Source organism: Helianthus annuus, chromosome 9 (assembly GCF_002127325.2).
Source record: "Helianthus annuus cultivar XRQ/B chromosome 9, HanXRQr2.0-SUNRISE, whole genome shotgun sequence".
NCBI classification, from domain to species: domain Eukaryota; kingdom Viridiplantae; phylum Streptophyta; class Magnoliopsida; order Asterales; family Asteraceae; genus Helianthus; species Helianthus annuus.
In genome coordinates, this window is record NC_035441.2 from 46819704 (window position 1) to 46842533 (window position 22830).

At 41.0% G+C, this 22830-nt stretch overlaps 1 protein-coding gene across 1 annotated transcript in view; it reads right to left on the minus strand.

Moving 5' to 3' along the window:
* The window catches only part of LOC110875583, a 31535-nt gene extending 9414 nt beyond the window's left edge, over window positions 1-22121 (minus strand). Inside the window, exon 1 of the mRNA XM_022123779.1 lies at window positions 21769-22121. Coding sequence (XP_021979471.1) covers window positions 21769-22121 — 353 coding nt within the window. The remainder of the gene's footprint in view (window positions 1-21768) is intronic.
* Between the last annotated feature and the right edge of the window lie 709 nt (window positions 22122-22830).

Below are 22830 nucleotides of genomic sequence, written 5' to 3' on the forward strand. Positions count from 1 at the left end.
AAATTCACATAATCACATATCGTAACGTCACATCACTCGATAAGTCAATTAAGTTCACACGCGTTACATACGTTGCAGAGACGGGTTCTAAAGTTCGAGTTGTCACATTATCCCCAACTAATTGGAAATTTCGTCCCGAAATTTGGTACGCACTTACTGAGGAAGCTAGGTAAGTTACATCGTTCACTGGTTTTCCTGGGGTGTCACATCATCCCCCCGTTGATTTGGAATTTCGTCCCGAAATTCAGTAATAGTAGCTTCAGCCTCAGAAGTGGATGCATTGGTTTCGAATAACTGAGGGTACTTTTCTTTCATCTGGTCTTCGCGTTCCCAGGTATACTCTGGGCCACGCTGGGAGTTCCAACGAACTCGAACAAGAGGGATTCTCTTGTGTTTGAGGACCTTAACATCCCGGTCCGTGATTTCAACTGGTTCCTCGACGAACTGCAACCGCTCGTCGATAGTGAGTTCCTTAAAAGGAACTATGAGGGTCTCATCTGATAGGCATTTCTTCAGATTCGACACGTGAAATACATTGTGAACTGCACCGAGTTCAGGAGGTAGGTTTAATCTGTAGGCTACCTTGCCAATCTTCTCAATGATCTCGAACGGTCCGACGTACCGCGGATTGAGTTTGCCCCGTTTACCAAAACGTACCACACCCTTCCAGGGTGAAACTTTCAATAAAACCCGGTCCCCGACCTCAAATTCCAACGGTCTCTTACGCTTATCCGCGTAGGCTTTCTGACGGTCGCGCGCTGCCGCCATGCGTTGTCGTATCTGTGCTATCTTTTCTGTGGCGTCCACAACAATATCTGGACCCGTAATCTGACTATCCCCCACCTCTGCCCAACAGAGAGGTGACCGGCATTTACGTCCGTACAATGCCTCGAATGGAGCGGCTTGAATGCTGGTATGGTAGCTATTATTGTACGAGAACTCCACCAAAGGGAGGTGCTTTTCCCAGCCGTTGCCGAAATCGATGACACACGCTCGAAGCATGTCTTCTAGTGTTTGGATGGTTCGCTCAGACTGCCCATCCGTCTGAGGATGATATGCTGTGCTCATGTCTAATCGTGAGCCGAAAGATTTGTGCATCGCTTGCCAAAGCTCTGACGTGAATCGTGCATCGCGATCCGAAATAATAGAGGTGGGCACTCCGTGCCTCGAAACAACTTCTTTAAGATAAACGTCTGCGAGAGTGGAGAACTTATCCGTTTCCTTGATCGGTAGGAAGTGTGCAGACTTGGTGAGTCGATCAACTATGACCCATATTGTATCGTTCCCACGCTGAGATCTAGGCAGACCGGTAACAAAATCCATGGAAATTTCTTCCCATTTCCATTGTGGTATCTTAGGCTGCTGAAGTAGACCAGCTGGTTTCTGATATTCAACCTTGACTCTCGCACAGGTTAAGCATTTGCCAACATAGGTGGCGATGTGGGCCTTCATACTAGGCCACCAATAAGTAGTACTGATGTCGTGGTACATTTTATCTGCCCCTGGATGTACCGAGTAGCGAGACTTGTGAGCTTCATCCATTACAAGTTCGCGTAAACCGCCATAAAGTGGGACCCAAATACGCCCCGTTACATAGTAAGCACCGTCTTCCTTTTGTTCCATGCGTTGCCTTGAACCGCGTAAGGCTTCAGCTTTGACGTTGTCAAGTTTCAGTGCTTCTAACTGAGCTGCTCGTATCTGTGCAGGAAGACTGGACTGAATGGTAAGCTGTAGCGCTCGCACGCGCTTAGGTAGAGTGTCTTTCCGACTGAGGGCATCAGCCACAACATTGGCCTTGCCTGGATGATACTTGATGGCGCATTCGTAGTCGTTCAGAAGTTCAACCCATCTTCGTTGACGCATATTCAAATCCTTTTGCTTAAGAATATGCTCGAGACTCCTGTGATCGGTGTAAATCGTGCATCTGGTACCGTACAGGTAGTGTCGCCATATCTTAAGCGCGAAAACAACAGCTCCCAGCTCTAAGTCGTGCGTCGTGTAGTTCCGTTCATGAACCTTGAGTTGCCGAGAGGCGTATGCGATAACTTTATCCCGTTGCATCAATACACAACCAAGCCCTTGTATCGATGCGTCACAATAAACCACGAAGTCATCCGTGCCCTCGGGCAGTGAGAGAATAGGCGCGCTGCAAAGCCTATCCTTTAAGTACTGAAAAGCGGTCTCCTGTGTATTACCCCATCTGTAAACGACACCTTTCTGTGTAAGCATTGTGAGTGGTTGCGCGATCTTGGAGAAGTCTTTAATAAATCGCCTGTAGTAACCTGTCAAACCCAAGAATTGGCGTATTTCTGTCGGTGTACGTGGTGCTGGCCAGTTTCTGATCGAATCAACCTTGGATGGATCGACATGAATCCCATCCTTGTTTACCACATGGCCTAAGAAGTGGACTTCACGAAGCCAGAAGTCGCATTTTGAAAACTTTGCGTACAGTTGCTCTTTTCGAAGAAGTTCCAAAATAATACGTAGATGCTGCTCGTGCTCCTCCTGACTCTTGGAGTAAATCAAAATGTCGTCGATGAAAACGATGACGAACTTGTCGAGATACGGTTTGCACACCCTGTTCATGAGATCCATGAAGACTGCAGGTGCGTTTGTAAGCCCGAATGGCATGACCAGAAACTCGTAGTGACCATAACGAGTTCTGAAAGCAGTTTTGGAGACGTCCTCATCCCGGACTCTCAGCTGATGATACCCTGACCTCAAATCGATCTTGGAATAGTAACACGACCCTTGCAACTGGTCGAATAAGTCATCTATGCGTGGAAGAGGATAACGGTTCTTCACCGTCACCTTGTTGAGTTCACGGTAGTCGATGCACATCCTGAACGTACCGTCTTTCTTCTTCACAAATAACACTGGAGCTCCCCAAGGCGAAGAGCTTGGACGAATAAAGCCCTTTTCCAAGAGCTCTTGCAGCTGTTTCGACAGTTCTTCCAGTTCGGTTGGAGCTAAACGATATGGTGCGCGGGCTATTGGCGCTGCTCCAGGTGCCAATTCGATCTGAAACTCGACTTGACGATGAGGCGGTAAGCCTGGTAAATCTTCAGGAAACACCTGAGGGAAGTCACGTACAACTGGGATATCCTCCAGCTTCTTTTCCTTTGCTGATGCATCAGTAACGAGAGCCAGAATGGCAGTATGCCCCTTTCGTAAACATTTCTGCGCCTTCAAGTAAGAGATGATGCCAACCACAGCACCACTCTTGTCGCCCTGAACTTCGAGAGGTTCTTGACTGGAGCGAGGAATACGAATAACCTTTTCCTTGCATAAGATCTCTGCGTGATGTTGAGATAACCAATCCATGCCGATGACGACGTCGAAGCTACCCAAGACTATGGGTATAAGATCAATCGTGAAAGTCTGACCCGCTAGAACAATGCTACAACCCTTGACTACATGAGCGGCTTCTACACTTTTACCATTTGCTAGTTCTACGACGTGTTTAGTGTCTAGAGGTGTTGGTGTACGTTTTAATAAGTTACTCATTTTCATGGACATATAACTTGTATCAGCCCCCGAATCAAATAAGACAGTAACGTAAATATCGTCGAGAAGGAACTTACCCATAACTACGTTAGGATCATTCACTGCATCTCCTCGACCCAACACAAATGCTCGACCACGAGCTTCATTGCCGTTGTTATTGTTGTTGTTGCCCCCATTATTGTTGTTATGGTTCCCGTTGCCCTGATGGTTGTTGTTGCGGTTCTGGTTCAACTGTGGGCAATCGCGTTTGAAGTGACCTTCAGCCCCACACTTATAACACCCCCTGTTGCCCTGTTGCTGATTCTGCTGATTCTGTGGAGCTGGTTGCTGAGGCTGCTGATTCTGATTTGCAGGGCGAGCGCTTCTACAATCTTTGGCCTCGTGACCCATCTTTAAACACCTTTGACAACGGCCCTTATTGCACTGGCCGCTGTGATGCCTGTTGCAGTTGTTACACTTTGGAAGGTTTCCTCGATACCCTCCCTGTCTGTGGCTGCTCGATGAGTGCTGACTGGGACTTTGGTAACTATCCGTCTTTCGCTGCTGAGACTGTGACTGTACCGATGCTGATCCCTTGCTAGAATCCCCCTCCCATTTTCTCTTACTTTCGCTGGGAGTGGCAAGTGTAGTAGTAGCAGTAGCGGTAGCGGTAGCACTGATACGCTTTGGCAGTTTGCCCTGGTCTACTGCCTGATCTGTGATGCGATGAGCGAGACGCTGGATTTCCTGGATGTTGTTGAGGTTAGCCGAGGTAACGTGGCTCTGTATTTCTGGTGACAAACCTTTGAGATACAACTCAATTCGCTTGTATGGAGGGTCCACCATAGTTGGACATAACACAGCCAACTCATTCGATCTTTTGGTGTAAGCTTCGATTTCCGAACCAACCATTTTCAAGTTATACAACTCGTCCTCCAACTTGTGAATGTCTTCTCTAGTGCAGTATTCCCTCTTGATCAGTTCTTTGAATTCATTCCAGGGTGTGGCGTTAGCAGCTGCCAACCCTAAGATCTGCACTTGTGCGTTCCACCAAGTGAGCGCAATCCCTTCAAGTGTGCCAGTGGCGAACTTCACCCTGCGAGCCTCAGGGCATTCACACATTTCGAAAACCGACTCGATCTTTTCAAACCAGTGGAGGAGTCCGACTGCCCCCTCCGTGCCACTGAACGAGCTAGGACGACAGTCCATGAAAGTCTTGAAGGTACACGCAGGTTGTTGCTGAGCGGGTTGACCTATTGTGTACGAATAGGACAAGGTTAAATACGAGAATTATTGTAGGATCTAAAGATCCTTGTATGAATCTATACCGCAGGATATACTACCTGCTTGGGCGGCTGCAACTGCCGCAGCAACGAGAGCCTCTAGCTGGGCTTGAGTCATGGTAATTCGTGCGGCCATTGATCTTCACATCAAAGGCAACATAAGTGAGAAAGGTTCGCGAATAGTGCGATGACAGAAGAGTGTAAGCACATAAGTATTCTCATGCAATGACAAGTTGTGAGCAAAGTAATGTAAGCATACTACGAGCAAAGTTCTATGCAAATTCTAGCATGTAGGCAATAAACATAAACCTTATTACCTAGGAAGTTGAGTCTTGCACGTGGAGCGAAGCGTCGTTGTGGATCGTTGAGAGCACTGTTCTGGTTATAGTCTGGTTTTAATAAAACGTTTTCCCATATTAAAACCAAGTTCTCTATAACCAATGGCTCTGATACCAATCTGTCACACCCCCAAAATCCACCTGCGGAGTATCACCGCTTGGGAGCGTGACTGACCAGGATCAAGCCACCAATCATACAGAACATTGTATAAAGTAAAAGTAAACACATTATAATCCAACCCATTTCCATATGAAAGGTGTTTCCAAAATGTAAGTAAGTTAACATTGTTTAGCGGAAGCGTATTATTGTAAAACCCATAGCAAATAAGTATCAAACATCAAAAGTGTTTAACAAGGTGATCACGATCCAAGTCCCACAACGACCAGCTCCTCCGTGTGCAAGCTCCAAGTACCTAACGATCTGCAAGGCATGTAACAGAATGGTCAACAAACTAGTTGAGCGAGTTCACAGTAAGTAAATGTGTTACAGTAAGTAACAGGTGGCTTTACAGGGCCGATAGTAAGTTATGCTGGTGGGGGCTTCCCATGTTAAGTGACCACTAGACTATTCGTATTATTATCCCTGTTCTTCGTCCGAGAACAGAAGTGTGTATAAAGTGTGCGTAGGTTTTACGCACGTATCCTTCGTAACCTGAGGATAGAAGTAAGTAATGCGTACACGTAGGTTTTACGTGCGTATCCTTCGTAACCGAGGATAGAATGGCATGTGAACCCGTAGGTGTTATCCCAACCTACGTAACCGTCCTGACATCCGAGGACATGATAGGTGATAGTCTAGTAAAGCATATGTACGTTCCTTTCAATAATAACCCTTAACCCATTCCCACGACCCGGGAATCCCATGCCTTAGTAGGGGTGTGAACTCACCTTGGTTTGCTCGGTATGCTAAGTTATGCACTCACAAGTAATTAATCACGTCCTAGTGTATGCACGTATAACAAATCAGTTCATGTTCGCAATTATACGCATGCAGTTTAATGTTCACATAACAGTCAGTTGCATAACAGCACACACGTATTATTTCACCTTGCACGAATACAGATGTTAACATTCATCACAAAGCATGGCATGCCAATTAAATCAGGCAAATATTCAATCAGTCAACATATTATCACAATTATGTTTCGACACAGTTATCTTTCGACACACAAATCATGTTTCGGTCAACACACTATCTTTCGGTCAACCTATTATCTTTCGGTCAACATACTATCGTTCGGTCAACATGTTATCCTTCGGTCAACAATTATGTTTCGACCAATATGTTATCTTTCGGTCAACAATTATGGTTCGACCAGTAAGTTATCTTTCGGGTAGCAAGTAACACACACAACACAATATCCTAGATCCCTTGGCTTATGTGGTGCCGTCCAAAATCAACCAATAATTATCATCTAACCGCCCATCCCCCTCCAATCATATTAGTTTTGTTAGTCAAAGACAATCTAACATTTGTTCATGATCGTGGATACCTTCACATGTTTCCTGACAACTCAATGATAATCTACAATTTGATCATTCAATATCTATCCCTAATGGCCGACAATTGTAAGCACTAACTGACAATTGCATATAACCTCACAAGACTATTGGACCTTTTATTTAACCAATGGTTTCATTCGGCCATGCAACCTACCAATCGGAAATAGCCGACACCTCACACACACATCAATATAATCACATGAAATTCCACAACATGCCGGCTGACAATTCCACATTCAACACACTGTTCAATCATGACTTTATCGTTTTACGCAATATGAATCCACAGGAACTTTCAAAAGGAAATAATTACACACTAACAATATGAATCAAATAAATACATGCTAGACATACTGACCAAGTTATCCAAGAAAGAATATAGCGTTCGAACCAGACAAGAGAGATGCTTCGATCCCAAAGGAACTGCCGTCAACTATAATGTGAAAGTGGGTGTTTAGGGTTTGCTATATTGTTAATATGTTAATGTTAGGCTAAATCCACTTGAGTTTTGTATCCGTGTGGGTTTCAAAAGAGTTGGGCCGAACCTTAACATGGGCTGCCCTATAGTCCAATTTCAAGTAGTACAATTTCAAGTGGTACGGCCCAAGCTCGGCTTGTGTGGTCGAGTGTGTTGAATTGATGTGTGGTCGGATCATGAACACATATTTACACAATGCACACAACGTATGACATAATCATATAATCACTCAATTTGTAACGCTCACATAACCATATAACATTCATGTAATCATTCATTTCCGTAAATTCACATAATCACATATCGTAACGTCACATCACTCGATAAGTCAATTAAGTTCACACGCGTTACATACGTTGCAGAGACGGGTTCTAAAGTTCGAGTTGTCACAAACGTTACTGAATCGCTCATGGCTACATCTATATATAGGCATTTGGGTCCGCTTATGTGTCACATGACCATAAAAGCGGACCAGTCAAGTCCACATAAGTGGACCAGCCTGACAAATAAGCGAACCTAGCAACTCACGACCCTATAAGCGAACCTCACTCATAAAACCTATACAGACTCTTGTTTTCTCATAAAACGTGCCCTATGCTATACAATACGATATAAGACCTGATCCTAGACACCTAGACGCAATCAACAGATGTAGTGCACTAACAGACTCCCCCTCAGATGTTGATGAAGTCGCCAATACACCTTGACGACGAAACTATGTCTTCATATCTTCAGTCTAGATCAGTCTTTGGGCTTTCTCCTTTTTTTCAATCTTCAGACTCCCCCTCTCGATTTACTGGCATTCTTTTGTTCTTTAGTAACATCTTCAGGATCGATGTCTGGCTTTAAAAACACTCTAATTCTCTTGATTAGATCTCTTGATTCCTTAAGTTCATCAGCATCAACGATAGACGTGATCTTCAGGATCAAAATCTGACTCTACTCATTCTTTCAGGATCGATCAACCTGGCTCCAACAGAAATCTTCAGAAATTGAAACCTGGCTACCTGCACAATCTCAACCCTGAAATAAATTTCTTTCACAAATGTTTCAAACCACTGTGCACCAACCTTTGACTTCTCTCATATGCACTAAGCAAACATATAATCGCATTAACTCAGACTCTCTCTCAAATATCTATGATGAACCACTTGAAGAAGGTTAGATTTAACAAAAGCAGTTAGATTTACACAAACACTCCCCCTCAAATACTGCTCATCATGTTTAGCACTCGGAATTTTGAAAATCAGTTTTCCAACGTCAGCTGTCGAAAATCTTTTTGACTTTTTCAAAAAAATTATGCTAAAACACACACAAAATCTTTTTGGATTTTCTGAGAGATATTACTTGACACTACTAGTAAAAACAAACATACAGAAAATGTAATATTTACAAACAATATCTTTGTGAGTTCGTGCGAGAGGATCATATCAGTTTATGAGACAAATCACCAACACCGTTAAGCTTGATTTCATTTTAAGCTTTAAACAATTTACCTAGATTGTCAGTATGTTTGTCTACTTAAATTCTAACACAGATTTCAATCGATTCGAGATACGATATTAATGTTTTAGAGACTTAAACTTAATTGTGTATCACTCCACTTGAATATACTCCTGTATCCAGATCCCAAATATTCAGTCTTACAGGTGAGTATACCACAGCTGATATCTGTGAAGGGGTTGGTGCGAAACTGTGAGAGCTCAGGTCAGAACTTCCGTTCAGCAGAGAGATGACGGCTCGACTTTTGGTGGGTCCCCTTTAGAGGATCTTTTTTACAACAGCAATGACTATCAATTTTATTGTTTAATCAGATTGCTGAGGGCGGCACTTTTTCAAGCATTTGCAGAAAGTATTATCCGGGGACTAGGTCAGAACTTCCATTCAGCAGAAGTCCCGGGATAATACCCCAGATATCACTGAGCATAAAGACCTAGTATCTCAGAATATTGAACCTTTCAAACAAGATTTCGGGGGTTACCCATATATCCAAGAATAGTTACCCACGAATTAAGCAAGTTTGAATTTGGTTTATATCTCGTTTCAACTTACTAAATGTGCGAAAATCTACTGACATATCCGCAGTAAGATTGTTTATCACATTTTGACTTTACATTTCTTTAGCGTGCCGTGATAGTCCACTGATGTACTATCATTTCCTCTTTTTCGCAACAAAACTCTTTTTCAAATTTTATCATGTTTTTGTCTTTTTCAAATTTTTCAAATGTTTTTGGATTTTCTAAAATTTCTTACTCCCCCTAAAATGCAAACACATTTCAAAGGAAATTTGAAAATTACTATACTCTTGACCCACTAGAAACATGAAAAGTAAAACAAACTGTACAGAAACTTTGACAACTGACATCGAATCACATCAAATCGCCATTCACTCAGCATAAACAATCAGAACTCCCCCTATCACAAACCATTTTCTCATTTCAGATTTCAAAACACTTAAGTTTGTTTTAATCGAAATAACTTTTCCGGAAAATGAGTTTGTGTTGATAAAAACCACTTGTAGGTCTATCATTTTAAAAACGGGGACGTGGTTTATCATCTTGTCTATCTTTTGCCATGAATAGTAAATCAAGTACAATTTAATGTCTGTGATTTACCATTTGCATTTTAGAATCTTCTGTACCACTTGTAAAAATACAAATATCTCAAAATATAACCACAAATACCACTTGTAAGATCAAGATTACCACTTGTAGGAATGTTACGTCTACATCACCATTTTAAAAATCAGGATGCCGATTCCTGCTTTGCAATTACCAAACTGGAAGCTCCGGCGTAGTCCTTCATCCTTCAAAAACATACAAACACTATTCAAAATCTTTCAAACAAACTTTTCAAACACTAGAAAGATGCCGATTCCTGATCCACGATATAAACTTGGGATCTCCGGCATAGTCCTTCGACTATCATGGGAAACAGACTTCCATCCAAGTCTTTTTCAGACTTGATGGCTTTCAACTCTTGAGCCGTAGGGTTGTATGTTGCCTTTTTAGTCGCGTAAAAATCTTTTACCCCTTTAGCTCTCCCACTCAACATTTTCCCAAATATCTTTTTAACATTCCCATTGAATGTTTTCTCGACATCAAAATCATTCTTTTCTTTATAAAACTGATTAGAAATCTCAGTTTTTCCCACTTTCTTCTTTACTTCCTCAAACTTCAATGATGGAAACTCTTCATCACTCACTGAAATTTTCTCCTCAACCTGTGGCTCTTCTGGCTTTGTGGAACAAGATTCATCGCCGACATTTACTTCACCTTTCTTCGCAACCCACACCTGGTTGTCTTTTCCTTTCTTTTTGTAAAAATTCTTTTCTGAACACTCACCAATCTCAAATTTTGAATTCTCAAAAATTTTAGGTCTATTGTGTAGGATCGAATTTCGACCTAAACGAGTCGTTCGGAAGAGCTCAACTCCGTTTCAGAGGCGGAAACAAGGAAACGGATGCGTACACAGCTAGATTCACACTTTAAACCTCTTGTAGATTGATTTTACACTGTTTACATTCACAAGGAAAACCGGCAATACCTCGGTACCAGATCTGAAAACTGTTACAAATGAAATAACAAAGTAGCCTATTTATACTACTCTAGGACCGCTCGTATTGACAGTGTACACAAAAGCGATCCATGAAGCAAGCCATATAAGCGATCGTAAAAATTGCCATAAGAGCGGTTCACCACATGTTGCCTTAAAAGCGATCTGACAATGTTACCGAATAAGCGATTCCAACAGTTGACCTTCCATTTTGTCTTCTTGTGAACTTACATCTTATTGGACCTTAAAATGCAAGAAGCTCATTGGACCATCATATGTTTACTTCTCATTTGATCTTTGAATGGTGAATGTTCATTGGACCCTCATATGGTCCTATCATAACATAAGGCCTTTTAACACATTTACAACCCATGTGTTTTGTCGTTGTTGATGCTTTGAAGATATCCATATTATGATGATGTCACATGATGTCATCATTAAACATGATGACATCATGCTTGATCAGTTCCGCATCGCAACCCGGACTCGACATTAGACGTAGTCGACAGATGACTGCACCAACATATTGGTTGGTGTGTCAACATCAACAACTTTCTCTTTCAACTTCTGAGAAACTCCCTGTTTTGATTTGTCACTATTAGAACAATTCCATGCAATATGACCAGCTTCATTGCATCTATAACAAGTTCTAGTCTCTCTTTGATAACAAATATCAGCTTCATTCTTCTTTTTCTCAGCAAGAAACTCTTTATTAGATTGTCTCCAGAACGGTTTTTGCTGTTCCTCCTCAGCACTTCCACCTGACACAAATTCAGATTTTGTTTTAGAATTTTTCATATTTTTATCATTTTCTGGTGGAACAAAACCAAGACCTTTCTTTTTGTAGCTACGATTCTGGTTAGGTTTCTTTTGAACACCAGAACCAGGATTGTTGCCCTTTTTCTTATTTAAACTTTGCTGAACTCTAGAAGTGTATTTTTAAGATTTTTCAAAACTTTTCAAAACTTTTAATTCAGGAATATTAACTTCTATTAGTTTGAAAGTTTTGTTTATTAGTTCCGTTTTAATACTCATTATTGGGAACCCTTTATTGTAATATAATTTGTCCGAACCATTCAACGTATACACAACTTCGAATGTTTCATCATTCAAATCTGCCTTTGACAATAAGAATTCTTTACTATAAGACCGTTTATCCGACGAATTTGGACTGTTGACTGACGACTTTGACTTTCCAGACCCAGATTTCGACTCAGACTCCTCATCAGTATCCAACACCTGATCGACCACCTTTTTGATTAATTCAGACTCATGATCAGTATCGGACGAGGTATACGTCACATCTATGTTATCTGGTAAAGCGTCAGTTGTGTCGGTTTTAAGCTTTATATTGACTGCTTTTTCCAATTGCTCCTCATTTGGTCTCCTAGGTGAATAACCATCCCAAATCGGAGGCGGACATTTGTTGTAACTAACAGTCGATTTCTTACCACAGTCTTTCTTGTCTTTTAGCTTCTCATCTTTGAAAACTTCCATACCTGCAACAGTTGGGTAAATACGATCAATGAGATAATCAGAACTAGAATAACTTTGCAATAAGCGTCTAATTCTCTCATTCTCTATCTTTTCCTTCTCCAACTCTTGCTTCCACTTAGCACTCTCTTCGATTTAGAAGTTTATTGCTTTTTGTTTTGTCATTAAAACTGCATTCAACATCGTCAGTGCTTGTTCTCTCTCTGAGTTAGTCTTTTGGAGACCAGTTACTGTTTTATTCAAAACATCGTAAGATTCTTTCACATAGTTGAGGTTGAACAGTAACTGCTCCTTCTTCTTCTCATACTCAGCTATGATGTCGTCTTTAGTTATACAATTCTTGCAAGCTTCCAAGCACTTCTCACACGGCTTGACGACTTCAACAATCTTTTCAACTTCAATTGTTTTAACAACTTCAACCACCTTTTCAACTTCGATCACCTTTTCTTCTTCTTTTTCAACCTCGGTAATCTTCTCAGCACCAATCTCAGCGTTCTGAATATCACCTTCAGATTCAGCTTGTTGTTCTTTAGCGGCTCGTTTTTCCTTCAGTTTTTTCATTCTTTCTGCAAAATAAAAATGAAAACTTTCAGGAGACAGATGAGTTTTTGCAATATTTATATGTTTTTCTTCCTCATCATCACTGCTGCTATGATCAGGTGATTGATCAAACTGTACAAACTTATCAGAATCACCATCTGATACATCAGAATCAGACGGTGTTTTATCAAAAACAACTTCTTTTTCTTGAACATTTTCATTTTGTACACTTTTATCAGAACTTTGTAAATCTTCATCTGAACCCTGTAAACCTTCGTCTGAACTTTCTGAAACTTCCCCAGAATGTTCTGAAAGTTTATCAGTACTGTCTGAACTTTCATCAGATGACACAGACTTTTCATCTTCACTTTTCACAGTCTCTCCAATAGATTTCATCCAAGTAGTGAACAAATCTGGCTCTCGGACAATCTTGGCAATAAATGCTTTGAACTCTCCCTTCTTATCCACAAACATATCCCAACTGAATCCTTCTGGTAGTTTCTCATCATCTTGATCAATAATGCGTGCTGCTGTGGCTTCAGATGATATGTAATTACTCCAGCTGAAATCTACCAAACATGCTCTCCTCGGATCTTCAATCTTTCTCCCGTGAGCTGTCTGCGGTTCTTGGAATTGACCAACTTGCTGATAGATAGCTTGCGATAGTAATCATCTTTCCCGAATGGATTCTGTGCTTCGCTAGCTTCTCTTCCCTTGCACTCCCGTTTAAAATGGCCTTTCTCCCTGCATCGAAAACAAATAACTTTAGATTTATCAAAACCTAAAGTAGAGACATGTGCATCAAGAAAGTCATTTCTCCCGGTAATGGTTTTGAATTTCTCAGCTCGTCGAAGAACACTAGCAAGACACCATTTAATATCCATGAGTTCCATTTCTTCGGCGTCTATCTGATCGTAATCCTCTTTGGTAAGCATAGGATTTCCGATTCGACCAGCAACAAGACCCTCATAGGATAACAGAACTGAACCCAGAAGTGCCATGTGGTCTTTAGCAGTGTCTTCAGAGAAGCTTTGACCTTCTGGAAGATTAAGAGCTATGTTACATTGAATTATGTATCCATTTCCGGTTTTTGTACTCTGAGACTGAAAACTCATGTTAGTCTCTTTCGGATTCACACTCGAAAATAATGAAAACCCGCTGCTGCTCTTGTTCAAACCTTGATCAGCTTTTTCAGATGAATCACCAGCACTGAATGCAGTTTGTATCTTCGGACTTCTTTCAGATTCAGTAACTGGAACACTACCCCGGTAGTACATCTTCACGTCCTGTTGACCACTCGGACTGTTCATTCTTGCGATCTTTTGCTGCTCAAGATCCTGACTCTCTATTTTTTCAATGAACTGTGAAATAATCAGCCCGTCATACACACCAGTATTCTTTAAAATCATCAAATACGTTCCCCACTCTTTCTGAGGTAACGCGTCAGCCAATTTATCCACCCACTCCTCACGACCTTTTTCAACTCCCAACATAGACAGTGATCGCACCAAGTGACAATATCTCTCGATCAACTTCTTAGTATCCTCTCCCGGCAAACTGCTAAACAAATCGAACTCTTTCTTTAACAATGCCTTCTTGCTTTTGATCATGTTTTCACTTCCCTCGAATTTAACCTTAAGAGCATCCCATATCGACTTAGCAGTTTTGTCGTGCTGTAACAAAATGAATATATCTTCCTTAATCGCCTGCTGTAACAAACTGATCATCATTTTCTCGGCTCTATACATCGCTCGTTCTTGATCAGTGAACTCGGATATCTCTTTAATAACTTGTAAATCTATTCGAGGCAAAGTGTACTTCTTCAATATGCACTCCCACGATCTGAGATGGTTTGCTTGAACCCAGTTTTCAAACCGATCCTTCCACCCATAATACTCCTCAATGCTCATCAATCTAGGGGGCTTTTGAGTCGTTCTCGTCTCGTTTTCTAAATTCATTGCTCGATCAATTGCGGCTGGAGGAGTCGATGTAGCAAAAGCGTTGTAAAACTCGGAATCCATATTAACTTGGCACGTTTTTCAAAGCAAGTGACAGAAAAGCGATCTAACAGATAAGCAAACCAGATGTTCACAAGGGCGAACCGTACTTTAGAGCGAACCTAATTTGGACACAAAGGCGAACCGACCATGTACTTTTGGAGCGAACCAATGTTGACAGATAAGCGGACCGAGATGATCAAATAAGCGATCCTGATATGTACTCTTGAGCGAACCAGAAATGAAATTTGGAGCGGACCAAGCTACTAATTTTGAGCGAACCAGAAGAAAATCGGTACGAATGAGCGAACCAGCTTACAAACACGATTTGACCCACTAAAACTTCGAATTTTAACACGAAACTTTCCAGGGTTTGTCGTTATACAGATGCGCACAATCCTTGAAATTTTGAGACAATTCCGACCGTTAAAACTTTCTGAACGAAGAAAAGAAGGTGTAGAAGTGAGAAGAAATGATGAAAACCGGCTATATTCTGCAGAAAACCTCCTCCCAAGCTCTGATACCACTTGTAGGATCGTTTACTGACCCGAACGAGTCGTTCAGAGGTTGTCTCTTGCGTTTCAGATGCGGAATAATAAGAAATGCAAGTAGATATAGCTTGTTCTTCCTTCTAACTGCTTGTTTTATTAATTTGAAACGTTTTACAGCTCAATCTTCACACCGGCAGAGCTTCGGCGTGGAATCCAACAACAACGTTACTGAATCGCTCATGGCTACATCTATATATAGGCATTTGGGTCCGCTTATGTGTCACATGACCATAAAAGCGGACCAGTCAAGTCCACATAAGCGGACCAGCCTGACAAATAAGCGAACCTAGCAACTCACGACCCTATAAGCGAACCTCACTCATAAAACCTATACAGACTCCTATTTTCTCGTAAAACGTGCCCTATGCTATACAATACGATATAAGACCTGATCCTAGACACCTAGACGCAATCAACAGATGTAGTGCACAAACAGGAGAAAGATTTGTTGTTCCAGTAACACCACTCTTGTAATACAAGCTGATGTCCTGTTCTCCATCATAATTCTTCATCCTGGCGATCTTTCTCTGCTCCATCTTTTGAGCTTCCAGGTGTTTGATGAAATCTCCCAGTGTCATCTTTTTATAACCTTTTTTGTTGGATCTCAGCATCATCAGAAAAGTTCCCTAGTGAGGTAGCGCATCTACAAGTTTTTCAATCAATTCATCAGTATCCTTTTTAATACCAAGTTTCGACATATTTCTCACCAAGTTACAATATCTCTCGATAATTTGCTTGGTGTTCTCAGATTTCAAACCACGAAACAAATCAAATTCTTTCTTCACGAGAGACGTTTAGTTTTTGAGCATATCATCGCTTCCAACAAATTTTGCTTCCAATTCTGTCCAAATTGAATAAGCAGTTCCATCATGTTGAAGCAGTATCAAAATATCTTCTTTTACCGCTTGCTGAAGCAGACTCACCATGAATTTCTCATCTCTATATTTCTTTTTAGCTTCAGTACTCATTTCTCTAATTGTTAACTGATTATTATTCCTTGTGGGCCTAACATATGGCTCTTCAGTGTGTTCCCAGGCATCTAAATGATATGCCTCAACCCAGTTTCCAAACCTTTCAGACCACGCATTGTAATCATCAATATCCATGAGCTTAGGTGGTTTTTGAGACGTCCCGGTTTCATTTTCAAGCAAGGCACTCTGAGTTATGTTCATTGGACTTGCAAAGGCGTTGTAAAATTCGTTATCCATTGATCAATTATCCAAGGGTTCACAAATTCCAAGTTTAGGTATTAGATATGAACTTCAAAAAACTAAATCAGCAGAAGGTACACAAAAGCAAAATCTGATACAAACTTTTGGAGTGAAGTCCCTGTTTGCACACTGGTGCGAAATTAGCAACTTAATTCCCTTGGAGCGAAATTAGCAACTTAATTCTCTTGGAGCGAAATCAAGATGTTCATATGAGCGAAATTTCTGATTATGTGACACTGGAGCGAAATTACTTGCTATTCTTGAGTGAAATCCCACAATAAGTCTCCCAAGAGCGAAATCTGATGTGTACTATAAGCGAAATCACCAGGTGTCCATATAAGCGAAATTAACTCAGGTCCAATTTTAGTCCATTTTTAGTCCGAATTTAGGTCTCAAACTTTCAGGGATTTGTCTATGTCCAATTACGCACAGTCTGTGAAATTTTGATCCGGTTTTGTCCGATAAAACTTCCTGAAATGATGAAAGAAGGTGTAGAAGTAAGAAAACTCAATGAATTCCAGTTAATCTCTGCAGAACTCCTCCTCCTGAGCTCTGATACCACTTATAGGATTGTTTTCGGCCCTGAATGAGTCGATCAGAAGAATTCCTATCCAAAACAAGAGGCGGAAACTAATGTCTTGGTGCAATTACAGCTGGATTCACTTTTAACTGTTGTTGTATTGATCACTGAAGCGATTACTAGCTCTGACAACACTACGGCAGCACTTCGTGGCTTACCAGAAGAACACACCTAAAACTATGTGTTTGATTTCGCTCATGATACCCTTTATATAGGGTATCAGATTTCGTTCCAAAGACATATCATGTTCACATGAGCGAAATCCCAAAATTACCACATGAGCGAAATCAGCTCTATAATGACACATGGGCAAAATCAGAACAATGGGGTTTCGCTCCAAATGACCACATGCCATTTGGGGTGAAATCACCTCTAATACAAGTTTCTTGATTTTCGAGCCCTATTCTATCCTATACAACGCAAGACTCGATACAAGACGTAGTCGACAGACGGATGCACCAACATTTTTATCAGCTTCAGCCTTGCAAACATCTAGAAATTATTCTAACCCCCAAACTTAGCTCATTCTTCTTCATTTTGCAACATTTTCAGCACCAACGACCTGTAAAACGAGATTTGATCAAAGTAACGAAATTCTAACTAAATCAAAACTAATGAATACGAAATATGCACTAACTCTACAGGAAAAATGGATGTATTTTGCAATACATCAGGGATATTTGGAAGCGATCTTTAAGGTTTAATTTTCTCTGGTTTTGTTTTTGTTCTGCAACATAGAATAATCGATTGGCCAAAGCAAATAGGGAGAAAACCAGAGAGAATTTAAGATAGGAATTTAGATGAAAAGTGAAAAACTCTTCTCCATATAAGGAAGAAGATACAACAACCAACTTAGAACTACTTTCCTAAGAAATTGGAAATGGACGTAGTGGAAGGAATATGCATCACCATATCCCTCAATATTCCAGGTACCACTTAATTAAAATAATAATAAAATAACTAATTATTCATAAATGAAAATAGAAATGGAAGATAGTTTTTGCGTCAAAAGCTCTAGACTTCGTTGCATGCATGTGCACGTGACAAACTCATATAGGCACATAACATCATATTGCAGAAGTTATATGTAACCATTGCACATCGCCCAATTAGAGAGACCATAGATAAGGAAAAAAAGATAAGCATATTATATAATGTGCCAGTTTCTATTATAAATGGATTAGTTAAAAATAGTTTAAAAGAAAAAGGATCGAAAGGCTTTTTTTTAACTTGGTTGTAGAAGAAATAAGTCTCTTAGATACTAAATATAACATCTTTGTAACTAGGTGGTGATGGCTGCTGGATACGAACGTAGTGGAGGAGGTTGGTTGGAGAGAGATAGCTGGGAGAAAGAGAGAGGGTTACTATATACATATTTTTTTTAATTTTACAAATAAATGAGTGAAATTACCAATCTACCCTCATGTGGAAAGCACATGACCAGACTTAACTTAGAATTTTAACTGGGTTAGTGTCAAATGACCTAGGATGTAATGGTTTTAACAAGGAAATGACTGTAACTGTAATTATTGAAGTTAAATGACATCCATTGCAAATCAATACAAACATAAAGGACGAAAAGTGTAATTTACCCTTTATCTAATAATAAAGACAATTGAATCAAAAACAAAGGAAAACAAAGTAACTAAATCGTGGATCTTAAATCTTGATTGAGATATTTAAAAGAAGTTTATTGCAGAGCTAAATTCATCTTTGTCTTTGATTTTAGAGAGATAAATAGATCTGTTGAGATTTTTAAAAGAAGAGAGGGAGAGAGTGTGTGATGGAAATGGTGAAACTTGAAAGTACGTGTTAGGAGAGAGTAGGAGAGAGAAAGGGTGTGTTGTAAGTTGATAGAATTTGGCAATACGACTAATGTCACACCCTCAAATTTCACATGTGAGGTTTTAGCGTGAGGCGTGTGACAAACCATGATCCAACCCCTAATAATGTTGAACCATTCGTAAATTATTGATAAATACTTAAGTACCACTAGGGATAATGAAGTCTTAAACAGGGATGCATGCTTTTAGAAAAATAGTGAAAACTCACCTTAGATTTGCTCGGTAAGAGTTAAGTAGCTAGGGGAAAGTTAGGGTTCAAACACGTCCTGATATGTTTACCATGTTGTTGTTAGTTACGTTATTGGGATATCACAACTTTGTTTCACGTAGGTTTTTACAACACATGTATGTACATACTTTAAATCAGTTTTCATGCTTAACGCGTTATTATCATGCGATTATTCTACAATGAGGTTATGAAGAAACACTAGTTAAATGACCGGAATCAGATAAACCAGGGGGTTAGGTTCTGCATAAAAGGGTTGGTTTCTTCTCGTTCGGTTCAGGGGGGACAAATCTTCTCCTCTTCTCGATAACTGTAAAACAGACACTGTTAGACTCGCCATGGGGAGAATGGGGGTTCTCTCCGTGACCACCCTCCGGCGTGAGAATAAGTATCGGTATATGAAGAAGAAGAAGAAGAATAAGTGAAGTGAATGTAACTTGGAGATTGTACCTGAATTACTCTTCTATTTATAGCCGAAGTTTGGGCGGGAAAACCTGTTACTGAAATGTTGACGGAAAATGCTAACTCTGTAAGCGGTTACTTTTCCCTCCCTTGATGATTTGACGGACGTGAGAGCACACGGATCGCGATCTGTTGATCAATGGTTGGGGAATTGCCATGTGGAAAGTGGGCAAGTGAAGATCTCTCTTCAATTTCATGCCATCATCGTGACTTCAGAGGAGCCTAGGATGATGACACGTGGCCAGACGGTTATAACCATCTGGTGGTGCACGATTGAGCCTTCTAGAAGATTACAGCTGTAATCTAGTGTGGCTTCTTACCATGTGACATCAGTAAAGGGAATACTATCCAAGTCTAGGCATTTATTTAAGCGGGAACGTAGAATAGGATTTTTATCCTTCTGTTATGGAGAGAGGCGCAAGGATTTGTTAGTTTCCTTTTGGCCCGCAGGTGTTGCTTGTTGTTTTCCTTCTAAGTTCTCTTTGTTGGACCAGTGCGCGGCCGCGCAAGGTCTAAAGAGGGTTAAAAGGATGAAGTTGTGGTATGGTCCAAGTACTCAAGGTGAGGTTTTTGGGACCTTACCCCTTCAAGTCCCCCCAGTCTAGTGTTGCTCTTATGCAAATAAGTGGAGCACTGGACTATGAGAGAGAGGTGTTTTTCGTTGTAGAGTTTTTGGCGCGAAAGTGGAGAATCTTCTGGGAGAAGATACTCTTGCTTATTATGATTTTTGAAAATCTTGTTGCTAAAGAAAATTTGTGAATTTTCTTCTTTATTCTGAGCTTGCTTAGTCATGATCTGACATCTATTACGTCAATCGTAAAACAAATAAAAAATGAATATATGTAGTACCTTTTCATCTTCTTCCTTTTGGGATATGTGCAGACGCTGTCGGAATTCATTTAGTGAGACATAACGTTTTTTCTGGTACCGCCATTTAGAGGAAGATGATTTGATGGTTAATCATTACGGGTTCTGTTGTCTCCCTTATCGATGCTTGATGCTACTTTTCTTTATTATATATACATGTGGGAAGTATACATTTTTACCAGATTTGGTTTGGTGATATGGAAACTCGTCGATCCTCTCGTTCTCGAAGGATTTCTGAAGTCTTGAAAGTATATCATTCGTCGATCCTCTCATTCTCGAAGGCTTTCTGAAGTCTTGAAAGTGTATGACGCGGCGGAAGGTCTGCTCCTTCTTGCCAGCTCGCCGTCGATAGAAATCACTGGAGACTGGGGACTTTTGGATTCCGATCCTCCTAAACCAGTAGGCACCGGTGGTGATTGTCTTTCTTCTAAGGGTGCTGATGATGGATGGGTCATCCGATTATCTGCTGATGCTTTCAAGCAGTATTTTCCGGCTAACCGGAAAAGTCAACGTTTGCTTGTGTACCGACGGCGTCGAAATAGGTGTTGTTCTGATCCTTCCTCTTGGAATGAAGAGATACCAGTTGTCGATGGGAAGACCGAGCCAGCTGCTGTCCCTTTCAATTAGGGTGGTTTAGGGAAATACTGTATACCTCTGCTTAGGTTGTGGCTATGCTTCTTGGTGCTTTTTGTAGTGCATTGCTGTGTTTTGTAAATCTTTTGTTAAAGTGCTTTTGTTACACTAGTAACTTCCTGATGCACTGATGTGCATACTTTTTTTGGTAATTATAAGTTGTATTTGAATTATAATATGTTGCATGTGTATAATTACTTTGTTTAGGTAGAGTGAATGAGAATGGTATTGTGCTCATGTGTGAACGTAGGTCTAGAATGTGCGCGGAGTTGTGCTTTACTTAGACCGTTCATGAGGCGTAACAATGTTTACCATATTGTTTTCGCGTGTACCTAAGGAATTATATGCAATTTGTAACAAACAATAACATGTAAAGATAATTTTTGCATTAATAGGGCGCGGAGCTAATAATACAAAGTGAAATGGAAAAAGTACATTGCCTGTATAAGTCTGGCTTTTTGAATAGCCTGGCTATATGTAACACCTGCGCAGCTGCTGCGCGTTCTAGGTGCGAGGAACAATTGTTCCATCGATTCTTTTCAGGGTGTACGCCCCTTTGCCCAGGACCTCGTTGATAATGTATGGTCCTTCCCATTTTGCTGCTAACTTGCCCGAATTTCCGCGTTGAATGCTTCGTTGTCGCGCAGGACGAAGTCTCCTAGGACGATGATACATACCTGGACGCGCGCAATGTAGTATTTTTCAAGTTTGGATTTATACCTTGCCTCCATGATGGCCGCATTCTCCTGCCTTTCCTCGAGGAGGTCAAGATCCATCCTTCGTTCTTTTTCATTGTTCTGTTTCTCCGTGGCAATCATGTGTGGCGACGGGAGGCCTATTTCTGCTGGTATTACTGCCTCTGATCCGTATACCAGGATAAATGGGGTCTCTCCCGTACTGGTCTTTGGCATGGTGCGATGAGCCCACAAGATGCTAGGGAGCTCATCTACCCATCCTCTGCGCGCCATCCCCAATCTCGCCTTAATGCCCTCAACAATTTGTTTATTTATACATTCGACCTGCCCATTTGCTTGTGGGTGCGCCACAGAAGCGAAGTTGTGCTCGATCTTCATTTATTTGAACCACTTCTGTAGGTCTTCTGAGGCGAAATTTGTCCCATTATCTGAAATGATGCGCAAGGCAAATCCGAACCGACAGATGATATGTTCCCATATCAATTTGCGGATTACCATCGCTGTGGTTGATGCCAATGCCTTAGCTTCTACCCACTTAGTAAAGTAGTCAACTGCTACAATAATGAATTTAACTGCATCTGGCGCATCAGGAAAAGGACCGACAAGGTCGATACCCCACTATTGAAAAGGCCAGGCGGAAGTGACTAGTACGAGCAGATTTTTTGTACGGAGGGTCTTTGGCGCGTGGCGCTGACAAGCTGCGCATTTGCGTAATATTCCACTGCGTCCACATGCATCCTTGGCCAATAGTAGCCTGCGCTCATTATTTTTATTAGTACCATGCGCGGTCCGGCGTGTATCCCACATAATCCTTCGTGGATTTCTCTTACTAAGTATTGCGCATCTGTTTTGTCGACACAGTGTAGAAGTGGTCCCATAAATGACTTTCGGTATAAGATACCGCCTGCCATTTTGTAATTTATCGCTTTGTTCTAGATCTTCCTAGTTTCCGCTTTTCCTTCCGGAAGTTTGCCGTGCTGCAGGTACACGATGATCGGGGACATCCAGGATGGGTTGCCGACCTCAACGATGTTTACTTGTTTAAGAGGAACGAAAGTATTGGAAAATACCTCGATGCGCACTTCCT